Here is a 19,474-nt window from a genome sequence, read left to right as displayed (position 1 = left end):
TTGAAGGGCAACCTTGTGAGTCTAGTTTTGGAAGATGCGTCGACCGACCAGTTTCGGAGCCAGAGTTGTCTTCTGGCTGCCACGGCGTATGACACTCCTCTAGCTGCCGTGCACACCAGATCAGAAGCAGCATCCACGAGGAATGATATTCTGGTTCCAGGGCTTCCCCAGGAGTGTTGTGCCTGGTCTGTGATAAGCAGGCTCATGTCACCACGGCACAGCAAGCCGCGATCTGTAGAGACATAGCGGAGACGTCAATGGACTGTTTGAGGATAGATTCCAGATGTCTGTCTTGAGCATCCTTGAGTGCTGCTCCTCCCTCCACTGGGATAGTAGTGCGCTTCGTAACCGCGCAGACAATGGCATCCACTCTCGGACATGCCAGGAGATCTTTGGCGGCTGGGTCCAGAGGGTACATGGCTGCCAGAGCCCGTCCCCCTTTGAACTATTTTCTGGGTCATCCCAATCCAGGTCAATTAGTTGCTGGATGGCTTGTAATAGTGGGAAATGATGGGAGGTCTGACGGAATCCCTCTAGTAGGGGGTTCGTCTTAGGTTCCCCTGAGGCACTTGTGCCCAGGATAGCAAACTCTTTTAAAGCTGTGTGTGACCAGGTCTGGAAGCTCGTCCTTGGTGTAGAAGTGTCTCATGGTTCGATGGGGCTCTGTCCCCAGGAGTTCCCCTTCCTCCAGGGGTTCTGAATCCTCATTCGAGTTGTCCATGTCCCCGAAGGTGGAGCTTCTGGGCGGTGGGACCACTTCCCTGGGCATAGAGGGCCCCGGGATGTTGAGGTCCTCTGGTGGAGCTTGTGGCCATATTATAGGAGGCCCCGGTTGCATGTGGACGAAGGTATGCAGACCTTTGAAGAATTCCACCCAGGAAATAGATGCTGGGTCTAGACTAAGGGGCGCCGTGTCCCTGGGGAGCCCCGATTGAGGGGGGTCCTGCTTTGCAATGCTAGGTCCGGCGTACTGTTCGAGAGGCTGGAACCCGGTACCGGCTGGGGAGGGCCATGAGTTGGATCCCCTAGAGCCTCTTCGCACTGTATACACAGGGCCGTGGCCTCCTCATGCTGTGCAGCTCTAATGTGGCATGCTGGGCAAAGGCCCTGAGCCTTGAGTTTCTTTTCCGGTGGTGCCATGGCTTGTGCGCTCCAGTGCGTCTAAGTTGTGCGCCTAGGTTTGGTGCACGCTCAGGGAGATGTGCGCGCTGTTGTGCGCACAGATCGAAGTTATGCACCCAGCACAGTAAGCGCGTGGCTATGTGCGTCGCTTGTGTGCACGGTACTTGGGCACGCGACGTTGTGCGCACAAGGTATTTGTGCGCACGGCTCGGCGGACAGGGTGGCGAACAGATCAAAATGGTGACGGCGACCACGCGGACAATATGGCGACCACCTTGGAGGGTCTCCACGTGGGAAGGCCCTCTGATTTGACCGGGGTCTAGCCCTGCTAGGGCAGATCAACCCGGTGGCACTGGTCCCGGCTGACCACCTTTGCGACTTCTCGAGCTTCGGAGACCGAAGACTTTTAAATAGATTTATACCTTACCTAGTCTCGGCGCTTCCTGGTCTCGTTCCGGGCGGTCTCCAGCTGCGGGGGGAAAGGGAAAATACCTTTACCGCCACGCTCGAGGTTGCACCCGCTCCCTCTCAGCCTCACCCGATGTCGGGGGCTAGGTCCCCGCTGAGGGTCGGCCGCCGGACAGAGGCTTACCTCAGAGGGATCGCGGAAATCACCTCGGGAATTCGCAACTGGGGGAGGGACCCAGGGGGGTGTCACCGCAGGAGAGCGGGGCTCGTCTGTAGAGGTAAGATTTCTTATTTTGGTTTTCTTTGGTAAAATTACTCTAACACTGTGCGAGCGAGCATAGAATCCCTAACTGCTATGGAGACGGAAAATACTGAAGAGCTGCACTTCCTGCAGGGGTATATGTACTAGGGCTGATGTCAGATTGAAATCTGATCCGTCTCCAACTGTTATCAGGAGTACACTATACCCATTGGTCCTGAGTCCATCTGCTATACGCTAGGAAAATAGTGATTACAGAATGCAAACTTTCTGGTTACCAACTTGCCACTGGTAAGAGTCTCGCCAGTACGCTGACAATGAGACAGTACAGGCAGGTTACAGGGGGTCAGGAGGGAAAAGTACTTCTCTCAAGTGCTGCTACATTTGCTTCTGCTCACAACTTACTGGATATCAGCAGAGTGCTCACAAGCATAAGATTGCTTCAGCTGCGTGTGACCTGCATGCCAACATGCCATAAAGTTGCAGCGCAAGACAGGAAGAAAGAAAGAGCAAGAAGGAAGAGAGTGAAGAACAGAGTGACTTTGAAAGAGTGCAGCGAGGGGAAGAGATATGCTGCTGCTGGGAGGAAAACTGAGGCTTAGAAAAAAAGAGCACAAATGAACTCAAAGACAGAAAAGCTATGGAAGAGGAAGGAGAAGGTGCAAAAACCTAGAAGAAAAAGTAAGCAAGGTATTATGAGGCATATTTTTATGATACTCCATTGTGACCTAGAAATCACCGTATGTGTATGAAGGTACCACCAAAAATGTCTTTCACTAACTTGTTAGTGGCCCCTAGTTGCACAAAATGTATGCTGGTGCCTACTTGCTGATTTGCAACACTCTTATATGCACCAGAAATCTAACTGAATTTCCTACTCCTCCCTTAATTTGTACCCTTAGTAATTCTCAGAGCGAGCAAGTCTACAGAATGTACTTTTTTTTTCCTGACTGATGGAACTGATCAGGAATTTCATACTTTATATGACTGCATATTCCTGTTCATTTCTTTGATTGTTTATGAGTTATATCAGTTAAATTGTTTTTTTTTTTATCCTTGTTTTAAACCACAAAGCATTGACTGTATTGTCGGTCTTGGGCCCCAATGTAATAAGATACACAAAGGAGGGGAGGAGAAATAGCCTAGTGGTTAGAGCAGTGGGCTATGAACCAGGAGACCAGGGTTCGAGTCCCGCTGTCGCTCCTTGTGACCTTGGGCAAGTCACTTTACCATCCATTGCCTCAGGTACAAACTTAGATTGTAAGCCCTCTGGGGATAGGGAAATACCTACAGTACCTGAATGTAAACAGATGTGATGTGACAGATTGAATGTGTACAAAACAGATACAGCAAGGCATTTTAAGCACAAGAAATGTGCCTGAGTAAAAATGTGTACATAGATTAATGCTCCTCCATGCAAATCCCATGTTAATCAAGGCATTATTATTTCTCTCCAATGCAGAGAAGTGTATACACTTTTACTCATGTTTTCTTAATGCTGGAAATGTTAATCCTGTCAGAAGTGGAGTAAAGTTTCTGGGACAAGTGTTAGTCTATGGCAGGGGTATTCAAACCAGTCCTACGGGCTCCCCCACCCAGTCAAGTTTTCAGGATATCCCTAATGAATATGCATGAGAAAAAATAAAACCCGACTGGCTGGGGGGCCCAGTAGGACCTGTTTGAGCACCCCTGGTCTATGGGACTGAACCTGGAGTTCATGGTGTTGGAGACCTGTATACAGCATTTATGCACATAAAACATGCATTTTCAGGCTGATTCAATATAGTGCATTCGGCTGAGCACATGGCTTTATAAGCACTTGGATGTGCATCCAAAACCCCTCGTGCAATAAGGGGATTAGTGCGTCCAAAACGTGCATCCAAACCAGCTGAAGCTAACAGCGGTCATCACATGTACATTCATGTTGATGAGGCTATAGCAAAATTGCTTACCTTGTAATAGGTGTTATCCCAGGACAGCGGGATGTAGTCCTCACATATGGGTGACATCACTGACGGAGCCCTATCATGGAAAACTTTGTCAAAGTTTCTAGAAACTTGACTGGCATACTGAGCATGCCATGATCCCTCGAGCCACAGGAGTCTCCCTTCAGTCTCATATGTAGCAATGAGCGTTAGCAAAAATAAAATAATAAAATGTATCAGACCCAGCTCCACAGGGTGGCGGGCGGGTTTCTTGAGGACTACATCCTGCTGTCCTGGGATAACACGGTAAGCAATTTTGCTTTATCCCAGGACAAGCAGGATGCTAGTCCTCACATATGGGTGATTAGCAAGCTATAGGCCGAGTCATTTTGCACTGATCCAACATTGAAAGGATTGTTGGAAAAAGTGGAGGCAGCCTAAAATCACAGCAGGTTGGATGTAGAAGGAGTTGGATTATACTGGAAACAAGTTCTTTAAAACAGATTGCCCGTAAGCTGAATCTTGTCTTCCTTCTTTATCCAAACAGTAATGAGCTGCAAAAGTGTGAAGAGAACTCCATATAGCAGCTTTATATATGTCAAGAATTGGCACTGAACGATAGTGTGCTACTGAGGTTGACATTTCTCTTACTGAATGCGCCTTTACTCGTCCTTGGAGAGGAAGGCCTGCTTTGTCATAGCAGAACTCTATACAATCTGCTAGCCAGTTGGATAGAGTTTGTTTGCCCACTGGATTACCTGGTTTGTTTGGATCAAAAGAAACAAAAAAAAGAGTTGAGTGGATTTCCTGTGGACTGCAGTGCGGTCTAAGTAGTATGCTAGCGCACTTTTACGGTCCAAGGTGTGTAAAGCCCTCTCACCTTGGTGAGAATGAGGTCTTGGGAAGAATATGGGCAAAACTATGGATTGGCTCAAATGGAATTCCGTAACTACCTTGGGAAGGAATTTTGGATGTGTACACAGTACCACTCGGTCATGTAGGAATTTTGTATAGGGTATGTGACAAGTGCTTGTAACTCACTAACCCTTCTAGCAGATGTAATGGCTATTAGGAAGATAGTCTTCCATGTGAGAAATTTAACATCGCAGGAATTCATGGGTTCAAAAGGAGAACACATGAGCCTTGTTAGCACTAAATTAGGGTCCCATTCTGTGACTGGTGGCCATATTGGTGGTTTAAGGTGAATTAAACCTCTCAAGAGGTTGCACGGATACTGGTGCATCTCCTATTGTATGATGGTAAGCTGAGATTGCACTTAAGTGTACTCTTACAGACAAGGTCTGGAGACCAGAGTCTGAAAGGTGCCATAGTCAGTCTAGTAAGGACAATGTGGGGCAGGAAAAAGGGTCGATGTCTTTGTGTACACCACAAGGTGAATCTTTTCCACTTCGAAGAATAGTTTTTTCGTGTGGAAGGTTTACGTGAAGCTATAAGCACTTGAGAGACCTTAGTTGAAAGATTGAGTGGTTGTAAGATCAAGCTTTCAACATCCAGGCTGTCAGAGATAGAGATTGAAGGTTGGGATGGCACAACCTGCCTTGGTCCTGAGTTATCAGAGTGGGTGCTGTGCCCAGGCGAATTGGCTCTGTGATCGATAGGTTGAGAAGTATGGGAAACCACATTTGTCGAGGCCAATACGGGGCTATGAGTATCATAGACCCCTTGTCCTGTTGTAGCTTCACTAGCATTTTGGTTAGTAGCGGTATCGGGGGATACACGTATAGAAGACCTGAGTTCCAAGGGCGAGCAAAGGCGTCCTTGGCTGGCTGGTGTTTCTGTTTGTGCAGGGAGCAGAACTTGTCCACTTTGTGATTCAGGTCGGATGCAAATAGGTCTATTGTTGGTTGTCCCCAACATTGAAATATCCTGGTCGCTATTAAGGGATCCAGGGACCATTCGTGAGGTTGGAACTGATGACTGAGGCGATCTGCAACTACGTTGTGAATGCCCGCTAAATAAGTGGCCCGGAGAAATATGGAGTGTACCGGGGCCCAGTCCCAAATCTGTGCGGCTTCTTGACAAAGGAGATACGAGCCCATACCTCCTTGTTTGTTCAGGTACCACATAGCTATCGTGTTGTCTGTCTGTATAAGAACAGTCTTCTGTGAAGGGCAGTCCTTGAACGCATGTAGAGCATAACATATAGCTCGTAGCTCCAGGAAATTGATTTGAAATGTTGCTTCGAGTTTTGTCCAAGTACCCTGGGTTTGGAGATTGCCTGTGTGAGCTCCCCAACCTAAGGTGGATGCATCTGTAGTTAAAGTTATCTGTGGAGCTGGTTATTGGAAGTGTAGGCCCTTGCGCAAGTTGTCCCTGTTTGTCCACCAAAGGAGAGATGAACGTAATTGGTGGGTTATCTGAACAGGCGATGACAGTGGTTGAATTGCTTGTATCCATTGTGATCTCAATGTCTATTGGGATATTCTCATGGCTAATCTGGCCATAGGAGTGACATGAACTGTGGAGGCTGTGTGACCCAGTAGTGTTAGAAACTGATGAGCTGTCGCCTGTTTCTGAAAGCGTAGCTGTTTTGCTAATGAGGAGAGTGTTTCCGCCCGATCTTTGGGTAAGAAGGCTCTTGATAGTATGGTGTTCAATTCTGCTCCAATGAATTGCAGCCGGTGAGACGGAATGAGGTGGGATTTTTGGTAATTGATAGTGGAGCAGATTGATTGTGAGTCAAGTAAGAGCTCCTTGTTGAGAATGACTTCTGATCAGCCAGTCGTCCAGGTAGGGAAAAACGTGTACACTTTCCTTGTGTAAGTGTGCTGCTACTACTGCTAGGCATTTTGTGAACACACTTGAGTGCTGAGGCAAGTCCGAAAGGTAGAACCCTGTATTGGAAATGCTGATGACCCACCAGGAAACGCAGATATTGCGATGAGGAGGGAATATTGGAATGTGAGCGTAAGCGTCTTGTAGATCCAGAGAACAGAGCCAGTCTTCTGTCTGAAGAAGGGGAAGCAAGGTGCCGAAAGAGACCATCCTGAATTTCTCTTTTCGTAGAAATTTGTTGAGATTTCGGAGGTCTAGGATGGGATGCAGGCCTCCTGTTTTCTTTGGAATAAGAAAATAGCGGGAGTAGAATCCTCTGCCCTGCTGAGGCCGGGGTACCGGTTCTACAGCTCTGGCTCTCAGAAGGGTGGATAATTCTGCTTGGAGGAGGGAGATGTGATCTGTGTTTATCCAAAGAGACTTTGGTGGAGAGTCTTTTGGAATTGATAGGAAATTGAGTTGGTAACCTCGTGATATTATGAAGAGTAACCATTGGTCCGTTGTTATCCTTAACCAATGGTTGTAGTAGAAGGAGACTCAACCTCCTACTGGTATGGTTGGGTTGGGGTTGCTAAGTTGGCTGTTGTTCTCTGACCTTGTCTCAAAAACCTGCAGCTGGGCCTGTTTGCGCTGGCGGTTGAGGCCTAGCGGCTCTAGATTGTCTGGGCTGAGATCTTTGTTGTGGTCGGAAAGATCTGCCCCTAGGCGCTGGTGGATAGTACCTTCTTTGCCTGTAGTATGGCTTTCTGGTATCTTGTCTTGGTTGACGGCGTGACACTGAAGAAAAGTCTTGTGGGACAGCAGATAACTGACGCAGTGTCTCTGTATGTTCTTTAAGTTGGGCTACTGCATCCTGAACCTTTGATCCAAAAAGGTTGTCACCCACGCAAGGCAAGTCCACCAACTTATCTTGTACCTCAGGCCTAAGGTCAGATGCTTTTAACCAGGCCCAACGGCATGCACTGATCCCAGAAGCTGCAACTCTTGAAGACGTTTTGAAGCTGTCATATGCAGCATGAACCTCATGTTTTCAAGCTTCTAGTCCTTTATGGACAATTGCATTAGCTGCATCCTGGTACTGCTGAGGTAGGGAATCAGCGAGCTGCTGCATTTGTTTCCAGAGATTTCTCTGGTACTGCTTCATGTAAAGTTGGTAAGACGCTATCCTGGAGTTAAGCATTGCTCCTTGGAAGACCTTCCTTCCTAGAGAGTCTAGGAATCTGTGATCCTTCCCTGGTGGGATAGACGAATGAGGTCGTACTCAGATTTTTTCTGAGCCGACTCGACCACTACTGATTGGTGTGGTAGTTGTGCCCTTTGATAACCAGGGATATGCTGTACTAGATATGTGGTGTCCATTCTTCTATTGACTGGCGGGACTGAACATGATTGTTCCCACAATCTATGTTGTAACTCTACCAGGACCACAGGAATAGGGATGGCTAGGACTTCCTTAGGGGGATCCACAAATTGAAGAACCTCTAAGGTTTGTTGTCTTGTATCCTCCTCAGACACTAATTTAAAAGGGAATGTGTCTGCCATATCTTTTATAAAAGTGGTAAAGGATAAGTCCTTTGGAGGAGACTTCTTTCTTCCCTCAGGAGGAGATGGTTCAGACATAAAACTTTCTGATGATGAATAAGTGTTTCTGTCCTCCCAGGAGTCATATGGTGTATGTTTGGAAGGAGAAGCAGGAGAAGACCTCGGTGGTATAGACGGTACAACTGGTCTGGACAGTCCTGAAGGTCCTGGTTGAGGTTCATATAGTGGGGACGGACCAGGAGTATCTCCTATACCTGCTGGCTTAGTAGGGATAGGCTGTGATGGCATAGCACCAATGAGGGCATCTAGTTTTTCCATTAGTGGTTGAAAAAATGATACATCTGATTGTATTGGAGTCCCTGGTACGGGTACCGGCATCGGGAAAGGCATGGGAATGGTGATGGTATTGGTGATGGTATCAGTGCTGGTCCCGGAATTGGGGATGGTCTCAGCATTGGTGATGGCACCAGCATCAACAATGGTGTCTGCTTCGACAAAGGCACCGGCATTGGAGGAGTCATCGGTGTCAATGGATGTAAGTCCTGAAGCGCTTCTCACACTGCCTGGTGGATGAATCCGCTCAGTTCCTCCGTTATAGCTGCTGCAGGCAGAGCAGCTATAAGTGGTGGCAGTGAAGGCGTCATTGGCTCTACCACAGGGCCCTGTGGTGGCTCAATGTCCGGCACCTCTAGAGGTGGGGAATGCCTTGGTGTAGCAGGCCTCGATAATTCCTGTAGACGAGGTCTCTTGGCTCCTGGCTGTTCCGGTGATAACAGGGCCTCCGGAATCGAGGGAATCGAGGAATGTCGATGCCGATGTTTTAGACTATGTTCAGCTGCTTTTTCAAGCCCGGATGTTGATTTTGTCGATGCTGCAGACAGGGTCGGTGACGACCGGTCTCCAGAACCCTCCACACGACGTTTTTTAATAATCAAAAGTTTAGATGCTCCGGCCGGAGACAAATGGGTGGAAGTCAACGTGGAAGGCAGTAACTGGATGTGGAAACGGTGTTCCATCTTTTCCTGACGTGCCTTTCTTCCTTTGGCGTCAGTTCCGCACATTTTGGACACGACAAAACATCATGGGATTGCCCTAAACATAATACACACTCAAGGTGTGGATCAGTAATCGACATAGTTCGATTGCATTTAGGGCATTTTTTAAATCCTGTGGCCATGATAACCAGGACAGCCGTCGATGGCTATCTGACCAAAACTTTTTTAAACTCGAATCGAGTTGGAAACAAAAAATTTACTCACTGGCCGGTGATTGAAGAGAGACCCCGATGTGGGGAAGGAGAAAAGAGGGATTTTTAATTTGTTTTTTAGACAAAGTTGTGTGAAGAAGTTCACACAGGGCTCCTGCTCCGCGATGCTAACTGCAGCGCGGAAAAACGAAGACTGAAGGGAGACCCCTGTGGCTCAAGGGATCATGGCATGCTGGGCATGTCAGTGGGCTCAGTATGCCAGTCAAAAGTTTCTAGAAACTTTGACAGAAAGTTTTCCGTGACAGGGCTCAGACAGTAACGTCACCCATATGTGAGGACTAGCATCCTGTTTGTCCTGGGATAATAGCTATTACTCCTCAATGCAAAGAAAAAAGTGTGCGCTCAACGCACACATTTTTACTCTCAAAAATTAACGTCAGCCCTGAAACAGGCTTTAATTCTTGAGGAGCCTCAATGGTTTACAGAAAAGCAGAGAATACTGCTTTTTGTAGTTCCTCCAACAATATCATGGCGATATTAAGTTGAAGGAACCAAAAAAAGGACTGTTAAAAAAAAAAAATGTGTCACCAGCAGTAGGCTTAGGAAAATGGACACGCCATTAATGAGCAGCCGTTTTCCTAACCCGTGGCTATGCACAGGTTAGGAAAACAGACGCTTGTAAAATTGAGCATCCATTTTCCTAACCCGCAGACAGTCACCTCTCCTGGGTGCCTGATGCCGAGGTGGTGCTAGGGATGCAAAATTTTCCCTCGCACCTTTTTACCATGGCAGCCCATTTAAATATAAAATCGGGCGCCTGGGAGAGGTGGATCATTGCACGTAAAGAGAGCAGGTCCTCAATCATAAGCCTGTTTAACATGCACCAATATTGCATTGGCTTGTTTGTGCACACTTTTAGGAGCGCAAATTTTGTATACCTAACTCATGTTTTGAATGCAGTGTGCAACTTGTATGTGCACCAGCCATGCTTTCTGCAACAATGTATAGAAAGCAAGTTTCATACACTGTTTTATACACATTATGTACATTTCTTTTAGCATACCTTTTTTTTTTTTAAACACCCAATGCGTTAATATACCATTAACTTACTGCATCAAGAGTTAACTTTTTTACCATACGAGTACAGAACACACACAACTTCAGCATACATTTTTAGTCACGTCTTATTATATCAGGCCCCTGTTAGCACAGGGAAGGGAAAGGAAGGAATCAGACTATGTATGCAATTACCATGCATTGAAGCCTCATTTTGAAGTACTACTCTTGTTAGTATAGCTTCCCCTAGATTTTAAAAGATTAGGCAAAAAAGTATTCTTAGTGTGCCCATACTCAAGTAATGACCCAGATCTGACTGTCAGTGGAGCTGCAGGAAGGACAAAGCATTCTCTGAAACATGGTTATAGCATCTCACTATCTAAATATTAAACCATCAGAAGAAAATTCTGACATGAACAGCTATTTTAAAGTATGTTCTGGTTTGATGAAATCAATTGGTAACTAAATTTATAAAGCAATAGTTTTATATAACAGTATACACAAATTGGGTCTACAAATGAAAAGAAAAAATATTTTGGCATGCTCCAAGTTTCCATCTCTCCAAGTTAATGACCAATTCAGTGACCCTATATTACAAGTAATATGATCCATCAAGGTATGGTTGTGGTCAAGGGGCAAACAGGAACAGAAAAATACAAAATACTGATTACCTTATCTACTAAACAATGAAGAAATACATTCCTTTACAAGATCTGCATAACATTATGATGCAGTGAAATACCAGGGGCAATGAGATTTAATAAAATCAAAAAGGTGCTTGTCTAATTGCTGATTTTGCACATTTTATCATCATTGAAGGGAAAGTATCTAGGATGGCTCAAAATTATTCCTGCTCCATCTAAAAACTATTTAGATTTGTCTAATACAGAATACCTTGACATTTGAGGCAAAGAAATCTTCTTCTTTCTGCTGTGGTGACAGAGGTGGAGTTACACAGCCATCTATCCATAACTGCAACACAGGATATATGCACTTAGTCAAAGTACAACACAGAGTAAAAACAGATATTTAATTTTAAGAACATAAGAACATAAATTGCCATGCTGGGTCAGACCAAGGGTCCATCAAGCCCAGCATCCTGTTTCCAACAGAGGCCAAACCAGGTCACAAGAACCTGGCAATTACCCAAACACTAAGATCATCCCATGCCACTGATGCAATTAATAGCAGTGGCTATTCCCTAAGTAAATATGATTAATAGCCGTTAATGGACTTCTCCACCGATTCGGAAACCGGACGCCGGCAAAATTGAGCGTCCCCTTTTCAACCAGCGAGCCGCGGGCCGATTTCAATTTTTTTTTTTTTTTTAAACTTTCGGGACCTCCGACCCAATATCACCATGATATTAAGTCTGAGGGTACACAGAAAAGCAGTTTTTACTGCTTGTGTGTGCACTTTCCCGGTGCCCGGAGAAATTAGCGCCTACTTTTGTGTAGGCACTAATTTCTGAAAGTAAAATGTGCGGCTTGGCTGCACATTTTACTTACTGAATCGCGCGGGAATACCTAATAGGGCCATCAACATGCATTTGCATGTTGCGGGCGCTATTAGGTTCGGGTGGGGGGGGGGGGGGGGTTGGACGCGCTATTACCCCTTACTGAATAAGAGGTAAAGCTAGTGCATCCAAATGCCGGCTAACAATGCTCTCCGTTGGAGCGCACTGTACTGTATCGGCCTGTTAGCCAAGTTACTATTTCCTGTTGCTTCAGGTAACCACTTAGGGCCTGATTAAGTTCTCTTATACAGATAGAATGGGAGGAAAAATCTTTGTAAATCCCACCTACAATGTCCTATGTTGACATAGACAGGATATAAAAAGCAGAGTTGCTTACCTGTAACAGGTGTTCTCACAGGACAGCAGGATGTTAGTCCTCACATATGGATGACATCATCAGGATGGAGCCCAATCACAGAACACTTTTGTCAAAGTTTCTAGAACTTTGACTGGCACCTACTGGGCATGCCCAGCATAGAACCAACCCTGCAGCCAGCAGGGGTCCCCCTTCAGTCTCATCTTATAGTAACAAATACATGCGAAAAATAAAATAAGAAAACATAAACGAACCCAACTCCGAGGGGTGGCGGGCGGGTTTCGTGAGGACTAACGTCCTGCTGTCCTGTGAGAACACCTGTTACAGGTAAGCAACTCTGCTTTCTCACAGGATAAGCAGGATGGTAGTCCTCACATATGGGTGAGTACCAAGCTGAGGATGCCCGAGCAATGCACCAAATGTACCCAAAGACGTGCAACAGGCACAAGAAATGGGGTGGAATTTGGTAGAGGACATCCTGAACCCTACCGGTTTGGCGGAAGGATGTTGGTACCTCAGTTCGCAAATAAGTTGCGTAGCACAGACTGGCCGAAGATGGAATCTTGTCTGCCAGCCTTGTCTAAACAATAATGGGCTGCGAAGGTGTGGAGAGAGCTCCAGGTAGCAGCCTTACAGATGTCAGCAAGTGGTACCGAGCGTAGGTGTGCAACTGATGTTGCCATGGTCTTGACAGAGTGTGCTTTAACACGGTCTTGAAGCGGAATGCCTGCCTGTTGGTAACAAAAGGAAATACAGTCCACTAACCAGGAGGAGAGAGTCTGCTTACCCACAGGTTTGCCCAATTTGATGGGATCGAAGGAAACAATTGAAATTTCCTGTGGGCAGCTGTACGGTCTAGATAAAATGCTAGAGCACGTTTACAGTCAAGGGTATGCAGAGCCCATTCACCTGGGTTTGAGTGGCCCTGGGAAAGAAGGTGGGTAGTATAATGGATTGATTGATATGAAACTCTGATACTACCTTAGGAAAAAACTTAGGGTGAGTGCGGAGTACTACCCTATCATGCAGAAGTTTAGTGTAAGGCATGTAGGTGACTAAGGCCTATAACTCACTAACTCTGCGAGCAGAAGTGAACGCCAAAAGAAAAATCACCTTCCAGGTGAGATGGCAGAGATCACAGGATTGGAGAGGCTCAAACGGCGGTTTCATGAGCCGCCCCAGAACCAAGTTGAGGTCCCAGGAAGGGGCCCGGAGGACGCAGTGGAGGTTTAAGGTGGAGCAAGCACTTCAAAAAGAGGTTACTAGGGGTTGTACTGAAATAGGTACATCCCAGACACCTTTATGGAAAGCAGCTACTGCACTGACATGTACCTTGATAGAAGAAGCTTGGAGACCTGACTCTGACAGGTGCCAGAGATAGTCCAAAAACTTCGGTGTGGAACAAGTGAAGGGATTGATGGACATGGAAGTACAACATACCGCAAACCTGTTCCACTTGTAACGATAAGACTGCCTTGTGGAAGGCTTTCGTGAAGCTACTAGGACATGGGAAACCAGTTCTGAAAGGTTAAGAGGTTGAAGGACTAATTTTTCAACATCCAGGCAGTCAGGGAGAGGGCCTGGAGGTTGGGGTGACGAAGGCAGCGGTTGTTCTGAGTGATCAGAAGCGGGTCCTTCCCTAGAGGAATGTGCCAGTGTACTGGCGAATTGGAAACCAGACCTGGTGTGGCCAGTGAGGGGTTATGAGAATGATTAGTCCCTTGTCCCTTCGCAACTTCACAAGAGTCTTTGAAATGAGTGGAAATGGGGGTAAGCATAAAGGAGACCACTGGCCCTCGAGAGGGAGAAAGCATCTCTTGGCTGAAGGTGATGGCTGTGAGTGAGAGAGCAGACGTTCCCTACTTTGCAGTTGTGAATTGACGCTAAGAGGGCTATGTGAGGGTAATCCCAACATTGGAATATTGAGTCCGCTACAGAGGGTTTGAAGGAACACTCGTGCGGTTGAAAAGTGCGACTCAGCTTGTCTGCCAACACATTGTCCACTCCCAGCAAGTAGGTGGCCCTGAGGTACATCGAGTGGGAAAGGGTTTCCGCCCATATCTGTGCAGCTTCCTGACACAGGAGGTAGGAGCCAGTTGCCCCTTGCTTGTTGATGTACCACATGGCCACCTGGTTGTCGGTTTGAATCAGGACGACCTGGTTGGAAAGGTGATCCTGAAAAGTCCTGAGAGCATATCTGATTGCACGAAGCTCCAGGAAATTGATTTGGTGTTTGGCTTCCTCTGGAGACCAAATGCCCTGAGTTTGCAGGTTTGCAACATGTGCACCCCAGCCAAGGTTGGAGGCATCTGTTGTCAAGGTTATTTGAGAGTCTGGAGTCTGAAATGGAAGGCCTTGAAGCAGACTGGATTGGTTATCCACCAAGCCAGTGATAAGCAGAGCTGGTTGGTGATGTGGACAATGGTGGACATTGGCTGAGAAGACTGAATCCACTGCATTACTCTCATGGCCAGGCGGGCCATGGGAGTGATGCACAGAGGAGGCCATATGACCCACTAAGACCAAAAAATGACGTGCACTTCAGTGCTGTCGAGACCGCAGTCGATGGGCCAGAGAAGCGAGAGTGAAAGCTCGATCCTGAGGTAGGAAGGCTTTCGCTTTTAGAGTGTCCAAGTTGGCCCCTATGAACAATAGGGTTTGAGAGGGAACTAGCTTGGATTTTGAATAGTTTATGAGAAACCCTAGGGAGATCAGTGTATGGCACACGTGAGACGTAGAGACATCAGTGCAGCTTGCTGAGTAGGAGCCCTGATCAACCAATTGTCGAGATAGGGGTAGACATGGACACCTTGACTCCTGAGAAAGGCAGCTACCACTACGAGGCACTTGGTGAAGACTCGTGGGGGCAGATGCTAGGCCGAATGGTAACACTAGATATTGGGCCTACTCGGAACCGCAGGAATCTGCGATGTGACGGAGTAATTGAAATATGTGTGCAGGCGTCCTGGAGGTCTAGAGAGCAGAGCCAGTCTTCCCTTTGGAGAAGGGGAAGAAGAGAACCCAGGGTCACCATCTTGAACTTTTCTCTTTGTAGGTATTTGTTTAAGGGGCGAAGATCCAGTATTGGGAGAACATCACCTGACTTTTTTGGTATCAGGAAATACCGGGAATAGAACCTCTGCCCCTGTTGGGAGAGGGGCACTGGCTCTATTGCTCTGGACTGGAGAAGGGGGGAGACCTCCTGTTCCAGGAGTAATGAGTGGTCGGATGCTCCCCACGTCAGCCGAGGTGGGGAATCTGGTGGAACAGAGTGAAGGTTGAGGTGCTAACCTTGGGTTATTACAGCAAGTACCCACTGATCTGTGGTGATTGTATGCCATGGTTTGGAGAAGTGGCACAACTGGCCTCAGACGGGAATGGTCGGAAGCGGAGGCTGGGTACTGCTCTCTTGGAAGGAGTCAAAAGCCAGACGCTGGACCTGGCTGGGGGGCAGGTTGTGTCTTCTGTACTCTAGGTTGCTTGGATTTGCCTTTTTGGTAAGGCTTAGAAGCTCGAGCCCTGGATGCCGGGGGATAGAATTTCCTTTGCTGGTAGTATTGTCTCTTGGAGTCTCTCCTAAAAGATCTTTCGGAGGAAGAGAGATCAGAAGGCTGTAAGGAGAGCTGGCGCAGAGTCTCCTGGTAGTCCTTGAGCTGCGCCACTGCTTCTTGAATCTTTTCTTCGAAAAGATTATCCCCAGCACAGGGCAAGTCAACTAACCTGTCCTGTACTTCTGGTCTGACGTCTGAAGACTTTAGTCAAGCCCATCTTCTCGCACTAATTCCTTCCGCTGAAACTCTGGAGGCGGTGTCGAAGATGTCATATGCTGACCGTACTTCATGTTTGCCAGCATCTAGACCCTTTTGTGCTAGGGCATGAAGTTGGTCCTGGAATTGCAGAGGTAAGGCTTCAGCAAATTCCTGAATCTTCATAAACAGGGCCTTTTTGTACTGGGTCAGGTATAATTGATAGGAAGCAATGTAAGAGATGAGCATTGACCCATGAAATACTCGCCTTCCAAACGCATCCAGAAATTTCTGTTCCTTTCCTGGGGAAATGGAAGTTTGGAGCGTCGTGCCGTCTTCTGGGCTGACTCCACAACTACTGAATGATGATCTAGTTGAGCTCACTGGAAGCCAGGGGCTGGCTGAACTAGATAGGTGGCATCTGCTTTACGGTTGACAAGTGCCACAGAGCCAGGGTGCTCCCAATTGTTGAGATTACTTACCTGATAATCTCCTTTTCCTTAGTGTAGACAGATGGACTCAGAACAAATGGAGTATAGTATGCTCGTGCTAGCAGTTGGAGACGGATCTGACGTCAGCATGGGTATATATACCCCCACAGGAAGCGTAGCAACTCAATAATCTTCCTTGCAAAAGCTGTTATGGATGTGTGTACTGACGCTCAGTGAAATAGTGAAACATGATTCCCCTGACCGATTGATAGTAGCTGGAGACCGCCAGCATTCCCAACCGGAAGGCGTCGACCCCTGGCAAAGGGGATGCTCTTATGGAAACAGTTGACATGGCTTACCTTGAATCGGTGAAACCCATGTACACAGGCAGCTGGGCAGGATGCGGAGTCCATCTGTCTACACTAAGGAAAAGGAGATTATCAGGTAAGTAATCTCAACATTTCCTGGCGTGTAGCCAGATGGACTCAGAACAAATGGGATGTACAAAAGCTTTACTCCCAGCCTGGGCGGGAGGCTGCCTGAGGACCATGTAGGAGCGCCCTCGCAAATGCTGTGTCCTCCCTGGCCTGGACATCCAGACGGTAGAACCTGGAGAAGGTATGGAGGGAGGACCATGTCGCCGCTTTACATATTTCTGCAGGCGACAGCATCCTGGATTCTGCCCAAGATGCCGCTTGTGCTCTGGTAGAATGAGCCTTGACTTGTAGAGGCGGAGACTTCCCGGCCTCTACGTAAGCTGCTCTGATAACTTCTTTAATCCAGCGGGCGATAGTGGGCCGAGAGGCCGCTTCACCTTGTTTCTTCCCACTGTGAAGGACGAACAAATGGTCAGTCTTTCGTACTGTTTCAGTCATTTCCAGATATCTGGGCAGCAATCTGCCAATGTCAAGATGGCGTAGCAAACGCCCATCTTCAGATTTCTTCAGTCCTGCCGTGGTTGGCAAAGATATGGTCTGGTTGAGGTGAAATTGTGAGACTACCTTAGGCAAGAAGGATGGAACTGTGCGAAGATGGATAGCCTCAGGAGTGATCCTGAGAAAGGGATCACGGCAAGACAGTGCTTGTAGTTCCGAAATGCGGCGTGCTGAACATACAGCCAGCAAGAACACCATCTTCAAAGTGAGAGAACGGAGAGACAGGCCCCGAAGGGGTCAGAAGGTAGATCCCGCGAGGAAATCCAAAACAATATTGAGGTTCCACAAAGGCACTGGCCACGTCAGTGGTGGACGAATGTGCTTGACTCCTTTCAGGAAGCGAGAAACATTTGGATGCGTGGAAATGGTCTTGCCATCCCCTCCTGGGACCATAGCAAGACAGCGCAGCCACCTGAACCTTGATGGAGCTGAGGGAGAGACCCTTCTGAAGTCCATCCTGCAGGAAATCCAAAACAATAGAGATAGTAGTCACATGTGGGTTGGTGCCATGAGTGTCGCACCATGCTTCAAATACTCTCCAGATCCTGACATAGGTAAGGGATGTGGAAAACTTGCGAGCTCGGAGAAGTGTATCTATCACGGGCTCCGAGTAACCTCTTTTCTTTAGTCTAGCCCTCTCAATAGCCAGACCATAAGAGAGAATTGAGCTGGATCCTCGTGGAGGATGGGACTTTATTTATTTATTTATTTATTTATACAACTTTATATACCGACTTTCAAGTACATGTCAAGCCGGTTTACAATTGGCGAAATTGCAGTAGCAAAATCAAACTAATAATTGTAATAAAACTTATCTAATTTTACAGTCATTCAATAAAAAATTATACTTAAAATTTAAACGATAAATACTAACTCAGTCTCATTATAAACTAAATCTAAAATAAAATATAAAGCTCGCATACCACCAGAACATTAACCCCACCCTCTCAACTCCCTAAACCACCAGAAAAAAACAGAAAACCTCCTTCCTCACATAGCCTACTAAGTTAATTAATATGACTAAAAGCCTGCTGGAATAGCCAAGTCTTAATCTGCTTCTTGAAGTTAGAGAAGTTATCCTCTAGGCGAATGTCAGCTGGGAGAGAATTCCACAGCTTGGGGCCTGCCAGGGAGAGAGACCTCTCACTGACTGAACCCAGGCGCACCAGTTTGGGAGATGGAATTGATAATAATGCTTGTCCTGCTGATCTCAAATTCCTAGATGGTATATGCGTAGAAGGTCCCGTAGAGGAGGCAGGGGAAGAGGCTCCCCTGCCAGCAGTCTTCTCATGTCCGCGTACCAGGGTCTTCTTGGCCAGTCTGGTGCCACTAGAAGAACTAGGCCCCGGTGTTTCTGAATCTTGTGGATGATGGCGCCCAGCAGAGGCCATGAAGGAAAGGCGTATAGCAGAGTCCCTGGAGGCCATGGCTGAACCAGGGCATCGATTCCGTGTGAGAACGGATCGCGCTTGCGGCTGAAGTATCTGGGTACTTGAGCATTGGACTTGTCCGCCAGTAAGTCCATGTCCGGAATCCCCCAGTGATCCACAATCATCTGGAAGGCTGTGGGTGACAGCTGCCACTCTCCCGGATTTAGGCTTTCTCTGCTGAGGAAGTCTGCCGTGGTGTTGTCCTTCCTGGTAATGTGGACGGCGGAGATGTCCTGAAGATTCGCCTCTGCCCAAGCCATCAGTGGGGCGATCTCCAGAGATACCTGTTGACTTCTGGTTCCGCCCTGACGGTTGATATATGCCACCGTGGTGGCGTTGTCGGACATCACTCTGACTGCTCTGTTCTTCAGTCTGTGAGCAAATCGTAGGCATGCCAATCGGACTGCCCGGGCCTCTAGACGGTTGATGTTCCACGCTGACTCTTCTCTGTTCCACCGCCCTTGTGCGGTGAGTTCTTTGCAGTGTGCTCCCCAGCCACTCAGGCTGGCATCTGTGGTGAGCAGAGTCCACGTGGGGGAGGACATCTTCGTCCCCCTGCTCGTGTGGTTGGACTGCAACCACCACCGTAACTGGGTCCGTACTCTGGCTGGCAGAGGTAGGTGCGTGGAATAGTTCCGAAAGCGGGGGCTCCAGCGAGACAGCAGGGAGCGCTGCAGAGGCCTCATATGGGCCCTTGCCCAAGGTACCACTTCCAGGGAGGATGCCATGAGGCCGAGAACCTGCAGATAGTCCCAAGCTATGGGCCGACTGGCTCCCATCAAGTA

The 19,474-nt window shown here is 47.5% G+C and overlaps 1 protein-coding gene across 3 annotated transcripts in view; it reads right to left on the bottom strand.

Moving 5' to 3' along the window:
- The window catches only part of ARFGAP3 (ADP ribosylation factor GTPase activating protein 3), a 752,488-nt gene that overhangs the window by 519,511 nt on the left and 213,503 nt on the right, over positions 1-19,474 (bottom strand). For all 3 annotated transcript variants that reach the window (XM_029600104.1, XM_029600102.1, XM_029600105.1), the window contains exon 5: positions 11,210-11,287. In XM_029600104.1, the coding sequence (XP_029455964.1) occupies positions 11,210-11,287 (78 nt within the window). The remainder of the gene's footprint in view (positions 1-11,209; positions 11,288-19,474) is intronic.

The sequence above is a fragment of the Rhinatrema bivittatum genome, chromosome 4, assembly GCF_901001135.1.
Source record: "Rhinatrema bivittatum chromosome 4, aRhiBiv1.1, whole genome shotgun sequence".
NCBI lineage: Eukaryota > Metazoa > Chordata > Amphibia > Gymnophiona > Rhinatrematidae > Rhinatrema > Rhinatrema bivittatum.
Note: the sequence above shows the minus strand (reverse complement) of the source record. Positions and strands in the feature narration are given on the sequence as shown.